The sequence below is a fragment of the Hyaena hyaena genome, unplaced genomic scaffold (genome assembly GCF_003009895.1).
Source record: "Hyaena hyaena isolate Hyena2069 unplaced genomic scaffold, ASM300989v1 scaffold_831, whole genome shotgun sequence".
In the NCBI taxonomy this organism is placed as follows: Eukaryota; Metazoa; Chordata; class Mammalia; order Carnivora; family Hyaenidae; genus Hyaena; species Hyaena hyaena.
The window spans coordinates 674,519-695,794 of NW_024081468.1; the positions used below are offsets into that span (position 1 = coordinate 674,519).

The 21,276-nt window shown below is 37.3% G+C and overlaps 1 protein-coding gene across 1 annotated transcript in view; it reads right to left on the reverse strand.

The window, feature by feature from the left end:
- Positions 1 to 989: 989 nt before the first annotated feature.
- The window catches only part of CMPK1 (cytidine/uridine monophosphate kinase 1), a 33,597-nt gene continuing 13,310 nt past the window's right edge, over positions 990 to 21,276 (reverse strand). Inside the window, exons 2-6 of the mRNA XM_039219780.1 lie at positions 10,274 to 10,420; positions 6,503 to 6,655; positions 4,939 to 5,015; positions 4,598 to 4,694; positions 990 to 3,304 (exon numbers count right to left, since the gene is read on the reverse strand). Coding sequence (XP_039075711.1) covers positions 3,263 to 3,304; positions 4,598 to 4,694; positions 4,939 to 5,015; positions 6,503 to 6,655; positions 10,274 to 10,420 — 516 coding nt within the window. The 3' untranslated portion in view covers positions 990 to 3,262. The remainder of the gene's footprint in view (positions 3,305 to 4,597; positions 4,695 to 4,938; positions 5,016 to 6,502; positions 6,656 to 10,273; positions 10,421 to 21,276) is intronic.

Here is a 21,276-nt window from a genome sequence, read left to right on the forward strand (position 1 = left end):
ACTCCAGAAAACCAGGTGCTGCTCTAATGAGCAGGGACAGCAAGGATCTCATAAAAATCTGAGCCCTGGTGGTGGCCCGGGGATAGAAGGGCTAACAACAGGCATAGGGTGTGAGAGCCAGAAATTCAACTTCGTCCTTTCGCCGCCCTGAGTACAGGAAAGCTGAGGACCTGCAGAGCACAACTGAGGCCCAGAATTAACACCACAGTCACAACAACCACACCCATTCAAAGGAAAGCAAACCTGGCTGGATCCAAGAGAGTACTTAAACTGGAGTCAGGGGTGAGGAAATAAAGGGATAGATGATTAGGACCATTTTTATCTTTTTCCTTGGTACACAACAAATGAACTTACTTTCATTTAAAAAAATGTGTAGAATTAAGGAGTACTTAATTTAGTTGAAGCATGCAGGCAGGCTAGGGAGAAGTGAAATAAGCTAAATAACAACGACGATTACCCAACAGAAGACATCTGAAGGTCTACCCACATCGGGTGTTGGTTTCAGACAGAAAACTCTTGGAAGGCAGAGAATATGTTTGTAGCACCTACGGCTTGTGCAATTATTCTGTATTTGAAGATGAAGGAGCAGACCTCCAGGGGAAAAAAGCTTACCACTCTGGCCACTACTTTCAGCCACTACCATCTCCAGAGTGTCAAGCTATCACTCACTTACAGACAAAGCCACAAGCCCCCAAAGCCCTGCATCTTGAGACATTGCCTGCTGCCAATTTCCCCCTCAAAGAGACAAGTGATGGCTGCTGTAGGTAGGTAATGAAATTGGCCAGACTTGTGCTTTGATACAGATTACTTCTTGAAGGAATGGGATAAAGTCATGCTTTCTACTTAACTCAAGATGTGCAAACATAATACACAGAGCAGAAAATTCTCGTGGATCCTGAACTCTGCTTTTGCTGTAAACCCACATGTTAAATACAGGATACTTCTCGGTTTTCAATATGCTTGAGAGAATGGAAATCTGAAACAGCAAACGCCATAGCACAAAATTTATTAGGATTATTTACCAAGTAATTCATACACATCCAACATCACTGAATGGAAATAATGTCAGTTAATTGTTAATTAAAAAAAAAAAAAAAGCAAGGCTTCCACGAAGGTCTTTCAAGAAAGTAAAACACTTCTTGGTAACCGTACTTTTAACAAATGGAATGACCAAACTAAGGAAGTCAGATGTATCTCAGTCAAATCCTAAACACAATATTGCCAACATGATTTTCTACTCAAAAGCAAACTAGCAAAGGCTCATAATTTCATAATTACAATGTTTCTTGATTTGTGTTTTCAAACGCCACAGAGGCTGTGTGATGAAAGGAAGCGAAGCGCCTCGTCTCAGCAGTCTTCTTAAAAACCTCACATGTGCTTACACAAATCAATACAAACATTTAGAGTTCCCTATCTGATGAATTTCTTCACTTATTTGAGCAGGAATGCTCTCAAATCTCAGTCTTTACTCTTGCTTCATACTGCAGCTGTTTAATGAAACCACCAGTGAAATCCCTCGGTATGAGCTAAACTAAATCACCCGAAAAGAATTTGTTACAGTCTCTTCCAGGAAACCAAGGTAATCTCAATACACATTTTCTTGGCTAATATGGTCCATCCTTTATAGATACTTTGTTTCCTAATGGCAAGTATGTTGAAAAATGTATCATCAAGTGAATTTCATAACACACATAGAAATAAATGAACCTATTATAATGTCAGAACATCTACAAGTTGTCCTCACTATTCCCAATGACTTTATACTTCTAATTCTTTTGTCTCTTTTTTAAGTAAACTCCAAGCCCAATGTGGGGCTTGAACTCACACCATGAGATCAAGAATCACATACTTTACACCACTGAGTCTGCCAGGTGATCCTATTCCCAATGATTCTAAATATAAAATCTAATTAAACAAAGACAAAATTCCTTACCCTATTTAACCCTGTATACCAAACAGTATAGGTGCTAAAAACGAGAAACATTTTAATAAATCGCACATTAAGAACTTTGGAAATAACTCTTCACTAGTAATGGTAGAAAAAGATAAGAAAGGGGAAAACAAATTTCTCAAGAGATTTTTTTTAAAGGAAGAATGGATTTAAGGGAAAATTCCTTTGGACTCTACAGGCTTTTTAAATTCTGTACCCTTCAATGCTTCAACATGATACCAAAAAAGAATTTACTTTAAATAAAAGTAGCCAGGAAGGAAATCAAACATTTATAAGATATATTTATTATTTTTCTGACCAAAGTGCAATGATCTTTAAGTCTCCTTAAACAAATAACTGAAAAAAAAAGTATTCAAGAAAATAAACACAAATGGGAAATTTAACCATTAGATTTTTTTTACTTCATACCAACCCTACATTTAGTCTAGAAAACAAATAAACAAAAAAACTCTGAATGAAGTATTATTAAAATGCTAACCAAATCATTCTACCATAAACCCAGGACATGCATTTCAAGTTTCCACTGCTAGGGATTTTGCTAAGATCAGTTTACTCACGAATAACACTATATAATAGAGCACAGGAACACACGTCATTAGATGTGACCCTGCCCCTTACCCTCAGATTTATGTCAGAATAAAGCTGACAATTCTGCCAGGCTCTGAACCCCCAGTGACCCCATCCCAATCCCTGAAAGCAAAGAAGATGCTTTGTCATACAACTTTGTGTAAGTTGTAATAAAACAAAGCCTTACATTTTCTTATCTTTCTGTAGGAAATGGTCAGTTATTTGATAAATACTAAAACACTTCTAGGAATTCATTTTATGAGTTTGTTTATCAAACACATTTTGCAAGAACCGACTACACAAAAAAGTTCCTTTGGAATTTGGTCCACAAATTCGCTTAACAGGTTGGAAATGTAAAACCTGCAAGAAAACAAGGAAGTGGGGACCCCTAATCTTAGCATGTCGGAATTACTAATGGGGCATACACACAGACTACAAAGTTCTGCTCACAGAAGGCACAAACTATAAAAGGGATATGCTTTTTGAGAAAAAACAAAGAACTAGCTGATCTCCTCCTTTGTTTTGTGAGCACCATAGCTAAGATGAAGTTAGACCCGAATTCACTGTCTACTCCTGTAACCAAAAAAATTGAAGATAAAAAATTTAATTTGTCTTACTACATACTTTCCAGCCATTAATTGAGATGTAATTATGAAAGATTAAAATTGCCTTAAAAAGGGGTTGTAATAGCAGCTATCAAAGCAATATTCAAGCATGATTTCAAGGATGCTTTCAGGTTTAGAGTTAACCTTCTTTGTCAAAAATCTTCACAACTTCATCAAAAACCTGTAAAGGACAAAGATAATGGTCATTTAAAAAGCAAGTATTATTAAAACACTATATGGCTAGTTCCTGTTTAAAAGCCCATTTTTTATTAATTTACGAGATGTATCATTTAAAAAGATACCTGGCTATTTCCTTGGTTTCACCTATTTTACAATGGACAGTGGTATAAATACCATGAATACACATAGAATTGTGAACATGATATGCATCAATTTTATTCCTGTTTTCAGGACAAAACAAACATCTTAATCGGCAGCAACTGTTTGATAAAATGTAAACCGAAGTGGCTTTTCTTCCTAGTTCTGATTCTTTTTTTTTTTTTTTTTTTTTACAAATAGTTTATTGTCAAATTAGTTTCCACATAACACTCAGTGCTCATCCCCACAAGTGTCCTCCTCCATGCCCATCCCCCCCTCCCCCCACATCCTAGTTCTGATTCTAAAGCACCAAGTTTCCTGATGTATCACCTCATCTCTATGGGAAGGAGTAATGGATAAGAAAACAAAACAATATGTAGTAAACAAGAAAGGTTCCGAGGAGGAAGACTCAGGGAATCAGGGCAACAGCAGCTGGATTAAGAGATACTAGAAAAGGGGCATCTGGGTGGTTCAATCAGTTAAGCATCTGACTTACGCTCCAGTCATGATCTCACAGTTTATGAGTTAGGGCCCCCGTTCAGGCTCTATGCTGATAGCTCAGAGCCTGGAGCCTGCTTCAGATTCTGTGTCTCCCTCTAGCTCTCTGCCTCTCCTGGACTTGCGCTTTTTCTCTCTCGCTCTCAAAAATAAACACTAAAAGAGAGAGACACTAGAAAAGAGCTGCTGGGCACTGAGGCTTGCACAGCAATTTAGAGATCATGGATTCGTGCAGCAGGGAGGGAAGGGCTGGGTGTGGAAGGCCTGTGCCCCTGGGGCCCTGTGCTCTGTGATGAAGAGATGATGGAAGCCGCCTGGGGTTCTTGCTCTAGAGGCCTCGCCATTCACATTAAAGATTTTAAAAGATGAATGTGGTCCAAATCACAGTTCTCAAAATGCCAATTTTCCAGTGCTTGAGAAAAGAGGTTTGGAATTAATAAACCACCCACTTCTTATGAAGAACAAGTCTAAGTTGTAAAATCTATTTTAGACTCTATTCAAAAAGGGAGAAAAAAAAAATCTCATTTTTCATTTAGTCTCCCGGGTCTTGAAAAGCAAACAAACTAATCTGTCATACTTCTTTTTCTCCTGCCTACCTAGCCCTGATCCCGCAGATCACATCTTTACTGGACTTTTAAGGCAAGCTAGGGATACTCACTTCATCAACAGACTTAGAGGCGTCTATTTTCTTGACTTTCCCCATTTCTTCATATAAGTCAATAATTGGCTTTGTTGACTGAAGATAGGTCTGAATTCTGCAAACGCAGCACATATTGCAAGGTTCTAAGTATCCGCTGGCTCTCCCCCAGGTTACAGAACAGCTCAGGGCATGACTCAGACCCAACCCAACCGACTCCCTTACCATCTTCTTAGACCACACATTTTACGTAGTTAAGCATGCCACTTTCTTTTTCTGGACCAAAATGAGGCAGGTATTTAATCTGTGACTCAAGTTCCAAACTGAACCCAAGGTGGCCATGTGTAAAGTCTGCAAAGTACCTCTTTTCCAAGCTCTCTCTGTTGTCATCACTTCTACCACTACTCTTCCCCCTCTCAAGACACCGTTCGATACAGATCTAGAAAGAGAGATAAGTAAAAAGTCAGTCCAAAGAAAAAAGAAAGATGTGAATTTCACATTTGCCATTCTTTTAACCTGAAATGAGAACAAAGTTTGAAGAGATCACACAAAAAACCCTACATTAAAACTAATTTGTCTAATTCATTAATCAACATGCAAAGTCCTTTTAAATTTAAACATGTGGTTCAATTTATATAAACTAGGTTAAATAAGTACAGAGCATAATAAGAATTCATTCATGACTCAGTTTTTCCTGTGTACTTTTTCTTAAACCGCAATAAAAAGAAGATCTGTATGTGTATGCTTCCATCTAGGATATATTATTAACTTATTAGGTATGAATTACATGCCTCAAACTCTGTTCCATTTTGCTTACTTTTCGATAATTCCATAAATATCCAAATATTTAAGAGTCAACATATTTGCATCTGAATAAAGTATCCCTTGTTAATCGTGAATAAACATTCCTTAGTTATAAAGCTGTGGTAACATTCTAAAGTCAACTTTGAAGAATAAGTGAAAACATATTTTTGGGGGTTGGAAAAAGAGAGTTACATTTTAAAACAACTCAAAGGCTGCAGCAAGCCTCTCCACCAGAGGCACATTTGCAATTCAACCCAAGAACAGCCAACTTCCTTCAAGGCAGCTCTTTAGATTCTTATTCATCCAGCCTGTTGGCGTTAATTTAATGAAGTTCTACTACAGCTGTCAAACAGGCAGGCCTTTTAATTAAATGACTGAGAAAGTGAGTTATTCAAAGGTATGTCTGTGAATGTTATGAGAAGTGCCAGAAAGAAAAAGAACGCTTTCCGGCTTTTTCAAGATCACTTCACTGTTAGAAGACAAACTGAGCTATCTTACGTGTTTCTTTAAAAATAGAAAGTTTTCGGGGCGCCTGGGTGGCTTAGTCAGTTAAGCATCCGACTTTCGCTTAGGTCATGATCTCGCGGTTCGTGGGTTCGAGCCCCGCGTCGGGCTCTGTGCTGACTGCCAGCTCAGAGCCTGGAGCCTGTTTCAGTCTGTGACTCCCTCTCTCTCTGACCCTCCCCTGCTCAAGCTGTCTCTCTCTCTCTCCTAGAAATAAATAAAACATTAAAAAAAAAATTTAAAAATAGAAAGTTTTCCCAACTTCCCAAAAATGTTTCCCTTAACACCCTAAGGCAAGATACTCTTGGATAAGAGTGCATACCTAAGAGGAAACAGGGCACCTTCGTTACCTAACATTACTATACAAGTCAATTCTTAAAACAAATACAGTACTTGCTATTTTGAAAATAAAGCAAATTTTAGGTCCACAAGGTTGCTGATGCCAAACAGTTTTTAACAGTCCAACAGCAAGACAGTTCTGTTCCACCCACCCAATATACCGGTTCAAAGCAATACTGCTGCCAATATGAAATAAAAGTGAAAAATCACTTTGTTTTTCTCTAATAGTTGACTATCAGTTGGTTAAACCCCATGTGGGCAGATGAAGGTCATCATTACCTCATTATCACAGTCAAAAAAGAGAACAAAGGACACATCTGCCTTCCCATCCATGGTCTTATTCCAACCTTGAAGGTTGTCTTGATTTCTTGGAAACCCATCAATCAAGAATTTATTCTTCTGAGCATTGGTGGCCATTGTCTGATCCATTTCCTAAAAGAAAAGGAAGATTTTGGTTCAGTATAACATTAACAAAATACAGTTTCTTAAGCAGGGTGGGTAACACATGAATGAGTGTTTGCTTTGCTATTATTATTTGCTATTATTATTCATTAAGTCATGAGTAGAGTGGAGGGTATGTAAGGAAAAAAAAAACAAGACTTAAAGGAAATGATGGGGGCTGGGTGGCTCAGTCGGTTAAGCAAGCATCTGACTTCGGCTCAGGCCATGACAGCTCTGGGCTGACAGCTCGGATTCTGTGTCTCCCTCACTCTCTGCCCCTCAGCCACTCACCCTCTTTCTCTCAAAAATACAAACATTAAAAAAGTTTTTAATTATAAATTAAAATTAAAAAAAGAAAGGAGATGATCCAGTAGAGTAACAAGGTCACCTCAAGTTGGTGGAATTATGGGTATACAGCCCTTCCCCATTTATATGTATATATACACACACAGTTTTATTCTACAGTTTCTAAATTTTCCACAGTAAGCATATATTACTTTCACATATAGAGTTACAAAGTTATGAACAGCAAAAAGAAAATAAGCATTAACCAGTATCTTTGCTCTAGCCACCAGAGACCCTATCTTCCTTCCCCTCCCCCACCAAGTCATTTTCCCTGTGGGAAGGAAGTATGCTGTTTCTGTGGGTATTGTGATTTTCTGCAATAACTCAAGTCCAATTGCAAAAAAACCATGGACAAATATACAGAGATTGCCGGCATTAATTATTAGTAGAAAGTTAATACTTTTTTCAACTGAAGCTAATTAAGCGACCCAGAACACAGGTAGCAGAGGAAAGAATAGACTCAAGAAAGGTAGCAAGAGGTGCACGTTTCACCATCCTCTGCCAGTCTGACTTTGGGCAGAATGTGACCACATGTGAACAGGAGATGCAGATCTCTCGTCTCCAGATCCTCCCCACTGCCAGCCACCATGGGGTACGCACTGACGCATGATTGACCAATTCCAGAGCAGCCTCCATTCAAGACACTAATATCCAGTCCCCTCAGTGCTCAAACTGTTTCCTAGTTCTTCAAGAATGAGGGCCATTAGGCCCCCCTAATTCCTTTATCTGAGGGTTTGTCCCATTATCTAGCTTCTCCAATATTCTCCAATAATATGCAACTATCACAGAATGTTTTTGGGTCCCTGCTATGGCATTTCTACCCCAATTATGGTAGCAGAAGATACTTGAAGAGGTTCATCGATATTCTACTCATAACATACATTTACTCAAGGCCCATTACCAGGGAACATGAAAAGCAAAGTCATGGCTCTTGGGGGCTCATAGTTCAGTGGGTAACAAATATGTGTAAGTATATGCACTAAGTCCTATGATGAGGTATGAAAGAATGCTATGAAAAAACAAAGAAATTAAGCACAAACTATCTGGGAAACTGCTAGAGAGAGTTTTACCAGAGACCTGGCCACGGAGTCCTAAATAATTAAGTGGTAAGCAGACAGGGATCAAGGTACTCCAGACAGCATAAACTGGATAAAGGCTCAAAAATGAGAAAGCATAACAGCTTTGATGAATCTGAAGCTGAGGCAGCTGAATCTTGAGACATGTGTAGAGAGTAGTGGGAGACAGGACTAGAAAGTAGGTAGGGGCAAGATTAACGAAGAATTTATTATGTCACACTAAGGAACTGGTTTTTATCCTGGAAGCAACAGAGGATTGCTAAGGATTTTGAAGTAGAAGAATATGCTTACATCACCTTCTAGAAGAACACCTTGACTATACCATGAAGGATGAGTTAGAAGGGGACAAGCATGGATTAAAGGCAAAAAGACTCATGATAAGACTCCAATAATGGTCCGGGTAAGAAAAGAGGATCTGAAATAAGGTGACAGTAGTAATAGAGAAAGAAGCCTAAGTCAAAGAGGGTTAAGAGGAAGATAACCGGGTGGCTGAATGGCTCAGTCAGTTAAGCGTCTGACTCTGTTTCGGCTCAGGTCATGATCTTACGATTCGTGAGTTCAAGCCCCGCGTCAGGCTCTGCGCTGACTGCACCACAAAGACTGTTTGGCATTCTGTATCTCCCTATCTCAGCCACTCTCCTCTAGCACTCTCTCTCTCTAGCTCTCTCAAAATAAATAAACAAAAAAAAAAAAGAAAGAAAAAGAAAAGAGGAAGATAACTGAAGATCTGCTCACTGAATGGACTTGGGAGAGTGAAGAAGAAGTGGAAAACACAGGATGGCCCCCAGATTTCTGGCTTGGGCAGCTATGCAGATTGTAGAACCATTAACCAGGACAGGAAATAAAGGGTGATCACATTCTAGACGTTATGTTAATTCGCTGAGATACTTGTCAAATATTCAGATGGATGTCTAGTAGTTAGAAATGTAGGTCTGGAGTTCAGAAAAAAAGATGAGTGCTAGCAATATAGTGTTTAGCATTTATTAGCACAGTGAAAGCCTTGGGCATGGCTGAAACCATCCATCATGAAATATATAAAAGGACAGGAGAACCAAGGAAAAAACCCTGAGAGGCATCATGGTTTAGAAACTTGCAGAAGGTGAGCTATCAAAGGAGACCTAAGAAACAACAGCCACTGAAGTAGGAAAGACTGTCCCAGAGAACAAAGAAGTTTTGAAGAGATATAAATAGAGTTAAATGCTGTAAGAAAAATGACTACAAATATCCCCTAGATTTGATAAGGAAGATCACTGGTAACAACAGCAAGAATAGTTTCTAATAGTAAGATGGAAACAGAACCTGACTCCAAAGGGTTGAAGAGTAGGAAGCGAAAAAGTTAAAAATGTAGACCACTTTTTCACAGTGCTTAGTGATAAAGTGGTGAAAAAGGTATTAAATCCAGAGAACAGGGGAGGATACACTCTGGACTGGAAGGAGGTTACTCCAGTCTTCGAAACAAGAATGTGTGTAAATGAGCCACTGCTCCTCATCCTCAAGGTTCTGTGGTTCTGTCCAGGAGTTCAGATATCTCTTTTCCATTGGAAACTATTTCTTACTTCATCTATTTCTTACTGTTCTCACTCTTGCATTTCTCCTTCACTGTTTATTATATATGAAAATACCTGCTAATAACTAGTCTCAGAACTAGTGGAGAGTTACCATGTAAATACAAGATCTCTGGTTTTACGATGGGACATATTTTAATTTGATAGCTATTAATCTCAGCATTTCATATCAAAGATGGTGACACATTCACCAGGAAACATCGAAACAGAGAGACTGGCAACAACGGGAGGGTCATGGGAAGCACAAAAGGGAAGGGAGGGAAGCGGGAAGGAAGAAGGCTTATAAGAAAACAGAAAAGGGAAAGGAGGTGGGGAAGGAAGAAGAGGAGAGGAAGGAAGAAGATAGAAATGGAAACCGCACATTGGGGAAGGGTCAAGTACACACATATGAATGTTAAGTTCAGCCATAGCTGATCCTAGCTCCAGGCAGAGAATGCTTGCTACTGTCCAATTTCTTCCCAGGTGAAAAGTAGAATTTCTAGTTCTGCTGTTCTCAAACACCGTGACCACCTACCACAAGCAAGAAACTGAGTATTCTCATTTTTTTCATTACTCAAAGGAAAGGTAAATTTACTTTCTCATTTCCTTACTGGTTTAAACTGGTTGGCATTCATACTCCTTACCCTCTTTAACAAACTGATGGTTATCTCAACTGGCACAATCTTTCCATCTTTAATGTACTTTTCAATGAGTTCACCATACTGTGAATCTGGGTTCTTCCTTTCATCACGAAGGAGTTCTCCTGCAGAAAGGTGTGTGTAGCCATATTTCTGAAAGAAACAACACAGAGGGGGAAAACAATCAGAATATATTCAACCCAGTGGTAGGACTATCAATTTTTTTCCTTCATGTTAATTTCTATATTCTAATTTTTCTACAATAAACAAGCTTTGCTTGTATATTAAGTATGTTTTTCAAATTTAAAGAGGTTTCATATAATCAAGTTTGCTTAAAAAATACTCTTAACCTGGTAGGACATGGTAGCTATAATGTTCACACACCATTAAATCATCCTGGAATTTATGCAACTATTCAAGGCATTAACATTTCATTATAATCCTTCACAAAACACAAAGTTTAAATGTCATTAATAATGTTCAAAGAAATGCCTAACAAAAACCTCTACAATTCAAGCCAAAAATAAAAATAAAAAATCTTACCAGTGTTGGCTATATCCACCTTCTACAAAATCTCTACTTCCCTTCTTAAACTCAACACATCTAAACTGAACTCATTCGCATCTACACTAACTCCATTCTTCTGGTCTGTTCCCTTTCTCAGTAAAGAGCACAAGTCCTACCTCCTCCACTAAACTGGCTTCTCTGACCACTCTGGAGAGTAGTCACATTAATCAAATAGTCTTCAAGTATCACTGTCTCTCTACCTAGACCAGTACCTTCCTTACCTTTTTCAAAGCTCACCTCTCCTCCTCTAGTTGCAACTAGAGGTCTCATCTGTAAATTGGGAATACACATAGCAATTTTATAAGTTAGTGATGATGGCTAAATAAGATAAAGTATATAAATTGCATACAAAAAAGCCTGACACATAGAAGGGGATAAAAGGCATCAATCACCTCCTTGCTATTATGAAGATACTTAAATAAGCTAGAAGCATTTTTTTGTATTATACATACCCCATTTGATATGTGTGTACACACACACACACACACACACACACGTACTCATTTTGATGGTTTTTATAGAAAGACCAAAGGGGCTTAAGTGAGATAACAGATATGAATAGCCAATGAAAAGTCAGTAGTATAATTATGACTGTGATAATCATTATGTAGGACTTACAAAAATGATGAACTAGGTGGATGGTACAGGGTAATCATTGAATTAAGTCATATAAAATGCTACAGTATTGTGGGCACCTGGGTGGCTCAATCGGTTAAGCGTCCAACTCTTGGTTTTGGCTCAGGTCATGAGTTCGGGCCCCACATCAGGCTCTGCGCTGACAGCACGGAGACTGCCTGGGATTCTCTCTCTCCCTCTCTCTCTGCCCCTCTTCTACTCTATTTCTCAAAATAAATTAAAAAAAAAAAAAGAAAGAAAGAAAGAAAAAAAAGCTACAGTATTGCTCTGCTGTTTCCCCATGACTGGAATGAGAAAACAACGCAGATCTGAGAGACCATTCTAAATACTGAAAAGCTTCTTCCTCTACATGCACATATATATTTCCTTTTATTAAGTCAAAAGAACTATAAAATCTATTTTTTTAAGTTTTTATTTATTTATTTTGAGAGAGAGAATGAGCATGTGAGCAGAAGGAGAGGCAGAGAGAGAAGGAGAGAGAGAATCCCAAGCAGGCTCCATGATGTCAGCACAGAGCCCAACGCAGGGCTCCATCCCACAAACCTGTGAGATCATGACCTGAGCAGAAATCAAGAGTCAGATGCTTAACCTACTGAGCCACCCAGACACCCCTAAAATCTATTTTTACAACATTTTTATTCTCAAACATCAGGGCACTCAGAGAACTATATTCAATTTTTGGTTACAAAAATCATCTCTCCCCAAATTCTTAAGACCCCCTATATGAGATTTTATCTCATCCATCCTTAGTATACAATAAACATTTAAGATCTTAAATTTATCTTCAATTTCAACATTAAGATTTGAGGAAGGCTACATTCCCATCCCCAACTTTTAAAATAGAATGTTTCAATTGCACAGTTCATAAAAACTCTCTCAATTACCCAGGTTATGGAGGGTCTTTTTTTGGACCACAGAAGCCATACATTCTTTACCTCTTTCTATTTCCAAACATTGTTGGCTAAACTTTTGCTTGCTGAACTAGTTCTAAGCTAGCAGTAAGGGAGTCAGCAAAGGAAAACAAACTGTAAATAGTTTATTTCCTGACTAAAATTGGGCATAAGGTTGGATGAGAATAAACAAAACCACAGGGTCACTCATGTCTCTTAGTTATACAGTCCCTTCCATTAGAATAATCAAAAGTGTATTTTTATTTTATTTTATTTATTTATTTAAATGTTTGTTTATTTTTGAGAGAGACAGAGTGTGAACAGGGGAGGGGCAGAGAGAAAGGGAGACACAGAATCCGAATCAGGTTCTAGGCTCTGAGCTGTCAGCACAGAGCCCGACATGGGGGCTCGAACTCAGGAGCAGTGAGATTATGACCTGAGCTGCAGTCGGATGCTCAACCGACTGAGCCACCCAGGGACTCCCAAAAAGTGTATTTAAAAAAAACAAACCTCCCATCATTTACAGAAAATGGAAATACAAAATGTTTAAATATTTAAACTGTTACTTTAAAATTATTTCCACACCACACCATTTTTAAATGCCTACTCTGATCAGCAAGCATAAGCAAACTTCTGAAAGATGGGTGTAGAAAAGGCCTTATAAAAAAATGAGGCGTGACCCACTTCCCACTTACTATTACAATTTTCAAATAGCAGTTTGCAACTATTGTCCATAAAATTTTATAGCAGTTCCATTTCCTACAGTTTACTTTGGTTCCTGCTTGGAAGTCTAGGCTTGCTGGATGTCCTCATCTGGTCTAGAGATTATAGCATATGGTGATATTGAATAAATGCAGGGACAAACAGTACTAAACAATGGCAAATGCTCAGTGAAACACCAACCACACAGATTGCTTGGTACAGATTGCCTCTGCTGCATGAACATACATTTAGAAGCCCAGCTAGTAATTTAGAAATTAGTATGTACAGTGTTTATTTCCTGACACTGGAGCAGTCAAATTTGCAAACTCTATATTGCATTAAAGTAGGTTTTGGCATAGCACCTTTTTCAAAGAGAAACTAGTTGTAAATTGCAGATGTATACAAATGATATTTTTTTAAAAAATCACACACCATCGGTCAAAAAGAAAGAAAACAACCTTATCTGCAAAGTCTAAGAAAACAAGGAATTTAAATAAGTAGAACGATGTCAAATCTATACATGTGTCTTCCTATTGCTCATTCACATTCCAATTTTAAAAATCTTCTATTTACCACTTTTTTATTCTTTATTTTTCTTAAGGATTTTGCTGAAGCTTTCCTCTTACCACAAAGTTTCTACAACAAAAAAGTAACTATCACTTACACACTAGCTATTATGGTATCTTAATAACAGCTAGACTTTAAAAAGCATGTTTTTCAAGCATTCTGTTGTCATTAAATAGTCACTGATGCCAATTTTAAGGAAAGCAAGAATGACTGGCTATTTCTCAGACTTAACCAGAACTCTTTCACGTTCTCTGAATTTCCAAGCAATTAAAACCTAGCAGGTCACTAACTGCAGTCTTAAGAACAACATTCAAAACCACAGCAGGTTATAAATACTATAAACTACAATAAATACAATTACAAGCTACTATTCAACTAAAAATAGTAGTTTTCTAGTGACAAATATATAAACTCAATTCATTTAGAGTAATGGTGTAAATTTTTTACTTTCATTTTCTCCTTTTAGAAATTGAAAACTCAATAAATTTTTCTAAACCATATACTAAGGCTTGGAAGGGGAAGAAAAAAAGCACGATGTTCTCGGTAAGGACAGAATGGCACTTTGTGCTACTATAATCATGCAAATGTTGACAATTTTGTGGTATCAAATCTCCAATCATCTTGATGGACTTCTCTCACTTCTTAGCAGTCTTTCCTTCTTTCTAAATTAAGGTAATGTGGTGTTATGTGAACAAAAACAACGTTAAAAACAATAAAAAACAAAACCACAACAAAAAAGAGTTCAAGGTAAAAATGATGCATCAATGGCAAGTCCCTGGAGGCAAGAAGAGATCCAGATGCCAGACACTTCCTCCTGTTAGTGTGGCAATTAGAAAGGACCACAGCCTGCTACTGAGCCTCTCATAGAAGGAGCATAGCAGGTGTATTAGCTACAAATGTATATGTATTATACATACATATGTATATATTTAATTTTTTTAATGTTTATTTTTGAGAGAGAGAGAGAGAGCAAGCGAGCAGGGGACAAGCAGAGACAGAGGGAGACACAGAATCCAAAGCAGGCTCCAGGCAGTGAGCTGTCAGCACAGAGCCCAAAATGGAGCTCGAAACCCACAGACCTTGACATCACGACCTGAGCCGAAGTTGGATGCTTAACCAACTGAGCCATCCAGGCACCCCGCTACAAATATATTTTTAATGCAACTGTGTGAGTTAAAATTAGTGGGTGTCCTTTAAATAGTGGATGCATCTGTGAAGCATTTAAGACTAAGTTTACTTTGCATTCCCTATAAGATTAGTGACCCTTAAAATCTAAATTTTGGTTCTGTACTGTCGACAATGGTATCTTCAGCAACATATCCAGAAACGCTGCAAGGACTATCCCGAGCCATCCAGACTCACCAGTCTGGTGCTTGCTGCAAACAATAGCTTTAGACCCTATAGCCTCCCAGCAACACTTTATGTAAGGCTCTCATTTATTTCAAAGGCATTTCCAATAGAACTTTTTCCAATTACTCTAAATGAGATGTCTGATAAGGACCCTCCAAGAACAGAATCTGCCAGTCTTGGGGAACTTTCTTTACTTGGAATGTAAAAACTGCTCCACAGTGCCCAGATGCTTAAAACTAGTCAAACATTTAAGGTTCCTTCTCCAGTTTTACCGATAGAGGGTTAGAGAAAGGGTCTTTCCTATAATTACCATTAAAGAAAGGTTAGCATTAAAAGGGGGAACAAAGGCTATTCAGTGCAAGAAAAGCTGAGTGTAATAGTTGACTTAAATTGCCAGTGGATTTCCAATTTTAGTCTGCCCTTGCTGTATTTCCAAATGTATGCATTGCATTTCACCATGCCTATTTAATTGCAAATCTACATATTAACTATAAACTACATAAGTTATAAACTGAGCTAAATCTTTTCTTAAATATCTTTAGCAGACGGGTTTTAAATTAACATGAAGCATACTTCTTTTTCTAATTAAAGAGTGGTATTTTATTTTATTTTTTTGAAAGCGTTTTTCTTTCTTTTTTAAATGTTTATTTATTTTTGACAGAGAGAGAGAGAGCACCAGAGTGCAAGCGGGGGAGAGGCAGAGAGAGAGGGAGACACAGAATCCGAAGCAGGTTCTAGGCTCTGAGCTTCAGCACAGAGCCCAATATGGGGCTTGAACTCCCAAACTGCGAGATCATGACTTTGGCCAAAGTTGGCCGCTAAACTGACTGAGCCACCCAGGCGCCTCAAAGAGTGATATTTTAAAAGCTTAATTCCTGAAAAGAAGAGGGATATAATCCATTCAACCACACTATTACACACTATTCATTTTCCTCAGTGTTTTGCTCTTCCTAGAAGACAACCTTAATTCAGGCAATCCTTGGAATTTACTTTAAATCCATAAATATTTATTGACTGTCTATGAAGTGCCAGGCGATGTGCTGATTTCAGGGAAGTAAATAGGATGTAATAGTAACTTGTACATTAAAGTGACTTGAGCCATACTATTAACTATTAGACAATTCTTCATCTTGCATGGCTTTTCCTAAGGAATTCAGTCTTTACCAGTACTGTCTGCTTGGGGAAGAAGTTGATTCTTCAGAGGCAGTGGCAAGAAGACAGAACAATAAACAAAATTTAAAGTAAAGGTGATTTAGAAGCCACCCAACATGGTTTCCCCATTTCTGTAAACCTGTATATTGCTCTAACAGTTTGCAAAAGGCTCTCAGATAATTGAGGATTTAGGTACCCAATTTACATACCAAATGGCCCCTAAAGAAACTGCAAATTGGAACTTTCACACTCCAATTTCATTCCAGTTGGTCATTTCTAGTATTTTAATTCATCTCATCATTCTGAATCGATCTGTATTCCCTACATTAGAAGGCATGGAAAGTAGTCAAAGATGAAGACCAGGCTCAGAAACCTCCTGGGATTCCAGGAGTTCAGAGACAATAATTTGAAAACTTCCAACATTAATTGATAGGTACAGATATCTTGTTAATCTTAGAAAACACTTTCTGATCTTGTTAACTGAATGATCAATTCTTACAGTCACTCTCAAGCCTACAAGCTACACACTCATATCACTCAAACCCAAATATTGTTGCAGGTGGCCTACGAGCCTAGAAGTTCAGTTAATTCATTTCCTGTGAGAACACTCAGAGGACATATATGAAACCACTTAGATGAAGCCCTTGCCTCTCTACTTCACCTTAGGAAAGAGAAGTTTTTTAAATATTAAGCAGGCCTAACTGTATTTGTTTCTTATTTTTTTTAAAAAGTAAATAACATTAAAATCAAAATATCATCTACCCAGGGAATACCAAAAGTAATAAAGTCACCCTAAGAGATATAATTACTGGAGAATGTAATTTGTAAAAAGACTCAAAATAACCACAACATTGAGGCATCTGGGTGCTCAGGCAGTTAAGCATCTGACTTCAGCACAGGTCATGATCTCACGGTTCATGAGTTTGAGCTTCATGATGGGCTTTGTGCTGACAGCTCAGGGCCTGGAGCCTGCTTTGGATTCTGTGTCTCCCTCTCTGCCCCTCCATGGCTCACACTCTGTCTCTGTCTCTCTCAAAAATAAATAAAAAACATTTAAAAAAATTTTTACATAACCACATTTTAATAACTCAGGTTCTTCTGAAGGGTTAGAATTTATTTGGATTCATGAATCAACTCGAGTAAAATGTGCAAAGGATAACAAACTCTGAATTCAGTAATATATGCAAACATAGCATTTGAGCATTTGCAAAATTATCATACTAATGGCGAAATGCAGTTAGACAAACATAGAATTCAGCAACCACCACAAGAAAAGAACCCTGCATGAAGTCACATACTCAGAACACTGAACTGAAAGTTAAGGGATCAAGTCTTAAAATTAAACTGTCACAACCCTATGTGACACTGGAAAATTTATGTAACCTTTCTCAGAGCTCAGCTTCATCTGTAAAACAATTAATATCTATACTACCAGAAATAATACCTATACTACACTATCGGCTGCAGCATAGTATCACTAGCTATGACAACTAAAGGCATCCCCTAAAGAACATACTCCTAAAACATTGCTAGATTCAAGACCTACTGTGAGAGCAATCAGACCAGGGAGAAGTTAGACAAACTCATTCCAGTTATTCCAAAGTCCAAAGTAATCAGTGGCTAACCTACAAATTACATACCAATAAAGGAAAAGCACTACCAAACTGGCTCAACAACATACGAAACATACACAGGAAAGAAACAAAATCATACAACACGTATTGTATGATAAATGACAGTCCAATCCACTATGCAAATAGCCTCAAACACAGTCTCCAAAAATAGGCAACAGTGATATATTTAAGTACACTTAAAGATATGAGAACCAACAAGAATTTATCTTGCTTACTATCTTCTTATAAACAGATCAATTTCAAACCCACTAGCAATGACTAATTAGAATATATACATTTTTTAAAAGATCCTACTCAAAACAGCAATAAAACCTTAAATTTAGGATTAAGCCTAAAGTTTACAACTCATTTTACAACTAACTTTACAACTAATGTGTAAAAATTATGTAAAGAAATTAGAAACCCTTAAAACCATTATCATAAAAAGAAGACATGGGGCACCACCTCTCTGGCTCAATCAGAAGCAAAGAGCATGTGATACTTGATCTTGGGGTCCTGAGTTTGAGCCCCACATTAGGCAAAAAACTGACTTAAAAAATAAACAAATCTTTCTAATAAATAAACAAACAACGCATTCTGTGTTTCTGTGTTCCTGAACAGAAAGATGTAATACTGTAAATATTTTTAAATTCCACAAATTAATCTATGAATTTATTGCAACGTCAATCAAAAATCAACTGGAATTGAGTTTTCTAATGAAACCTAATGAATGGATTCTCAAGTTTATCACAGTAAATGTGAGAGGAGCATGGCCAAAACTGAAAATAATTTTAACAACTACAAGTGGGAAATTGTCCCACAATGTGGCATAAAGTATTATAAAACTATAGTAATTAAAATAATATTATACTACTATAAAAACAGGCAAATAGAACAATGAAAGTGAACAGTCCATAAACAGACCCAAGTGTAAATGGGAATTCAATAAATGACAGACATAGGATCTAAAAATCAATGAGGGGCGGCACCTGGCTGGCTCAGTTGGTACAGTGTGCAACTCTTGATGTCAGGACAGTGAGTTTGAGCCCCATATTGACATAGAGATTACTTTTAAAAAAATTTTTAAATTTAAATAAAAACCAATGAGGAAAAGATTAACTATTTAATAAATGATACTTGTGCAACAAGCTACCCATGGGAAAAAATTAAATTAGATACCTGCATCATACTACATGCAAAGCTAAAACAACACAAGCAAAGAATTCTATGACAGTACTGGAGGAAAATAATCCTAAGATTAAAAAAAAGGCATTCTAAAACAAGAACCAAGGTTCTTGTTTTCTTCAGCTAAGGTTTATGTTTAACCACATAAATAGTAAACACTTCCAAAGAAAGAAAGATATCATAAATATAATCAAATAACAAGCTAGAACATGGAAGAAAATGTTTTCACCATATAAAGGTGACAGGGTAATATACATTGTACATGACAAGATCATACTGGGACACCTGGTGGCTCAGTCAGGTAAGGTCTGAATCTTGATCTCCACTCAGGTCATGATCTCACAGTTGGTGAGATGGAGCCTACATCAGGCTGTGCTGACAGCGCAGCACCTGCTTGAGATTCTCTCTCTGTCTACCCCTCCTCTGTGTGTGTGTGTGTGTGTGCGTGTGTGCGTGTGTGTGTCTCAAAATAAATAAATAAACTTAAAAAAATCACACCAACAGAATAAAGAAAAAATTCAATACAGGAATGGGCAAAGGATAAGAATAAACAATTCACAGAAAAGAAGAAAAGAACAGATGTTCAACGTCACTGGTAATCACAAAAATTTAAATTAAAACAATGTGATTCCATTTTCCACCCATCAGATTGGTTAAAATAAAAAGGCAGTAATATCTGGCTATGGCAAGAATGGAGGTGGGAGTGGGGGAAAACCAGTATCCTCATACTTTGTGGGAGTATAAACTGGTTCAGCCTTTTTAGAGGGCAAATTTAGCAAAATCTATCAAGCACAGGGCACTCTGGCTCAGTAATTCCTCTCCCGGAGTCGTGCTACTGAAACAGTTGCATATGTACACAGAGATACTATGTAAATGAATGTTCACATGAGCATTATCTGTAAACAAAATCAAAATGCTCACCAATATATGAAAAGCTAAATATACCACTGTATATATTATGAATGAAGCAGAGCTATCTATATGTTCTGATATGGAAAGCTATCCAAGATGCACTGTTAGGGAAAAAACGCCAAGTCACAAAACACTAAGCAACGTGGGTGCACGTATGTGCACATGCACTGTATCTGTGTATAGATACATCAAAAAAAGAACAGAAAGGGGCGCCTGGGTGGCTTAGTCGGTTAAGCGTCCGACTTTCGCTTGGGTCATGATCTCGCGGTTCATGGGTTCGAGCCCTGCGTCGGGCTCTGTGCTGACTGCCAGCTCAGAGCCTGGAGCCTGTTTCAGAGTCTGTCACTCCCTCTCTCTCTGATCCTCCCCTGCTCACACTGTCTCTCTCTCTCTCTCCTAGAAATAAATAAAACATTAAAAAATTAAAAAAAAAAAAGAACATAAAGGCACACACAATAAAACTGATGTGATTATATAATCTGAGGTTAAGGAGAACTTTCACTTTTACTTTACGTACTTTCAAATGTTTGACTCTTTTATAATGTACATGTCTATACATAAACTTTTTAGAGTTTTAATTTAATATATATATGCTTTTACATAAGCATCTTTTACCACACATCTCTAAATGGCAAATACCACAAAGAAAAATTAATGATTAAATGTTTTATTAATATAAAATCCTAAGAAAACAGCAAGACGAAATTCAAAGTAGCCTCACATTAAAGATAAAAATTTCTCTATATATAAAATAAATCTAATTTCAAGAAAAAAGAGAAACAGTACCTGTGCAATCAAAAACTTACTTAAAATTTAAAACTAAATCATTGTAGAGAATAGCAAAAATCAATTCAAATGTTTGAACAAAAATTTCTCTGGAAGGGGACCCATTCCTTAAACAAAGGAGAAACAAAAGCAAAATATAGCAACACAAAAACATACTGCATGGGCATGAAGTCAAGAGTTACAGGAGACAGAAAACAGTCCAGTTTTATAGCCTAGAAACAGATGGAAATTTAGAGAAAACACTCAGTTGGGAATCCAAAAGGCACATCAGCAAAGGTTTAAAAGGAAACATATTTCAATGAAGCCCTACTCTAGACACTAGAATTCAGAATTATAAGCAAGTTGTTCTTCATGGCAAAGACAATATATTCACACTACTTTTAGTCTCCAGAGCACTTTCAGAACGTTACTGTACCAAGCATTCTCTCTCAATTGATTTTTTATACATAATTAATCTTGCTTAGACAACAAAGAATCATCTTCATTTTAGGCCACCAACCTGTGCTAATAGAAGAAAGTGTGAGCAAAACCATTAGGCTTTAAAAGGTAGTGCGTGTTTTTCAAATTTGGGGGTATAAAGTTCAGTTTCATTACATTTTGCTCAATATAAAATTAAAGTCAGCAAAAACAAATGAATAAACAATGCAAA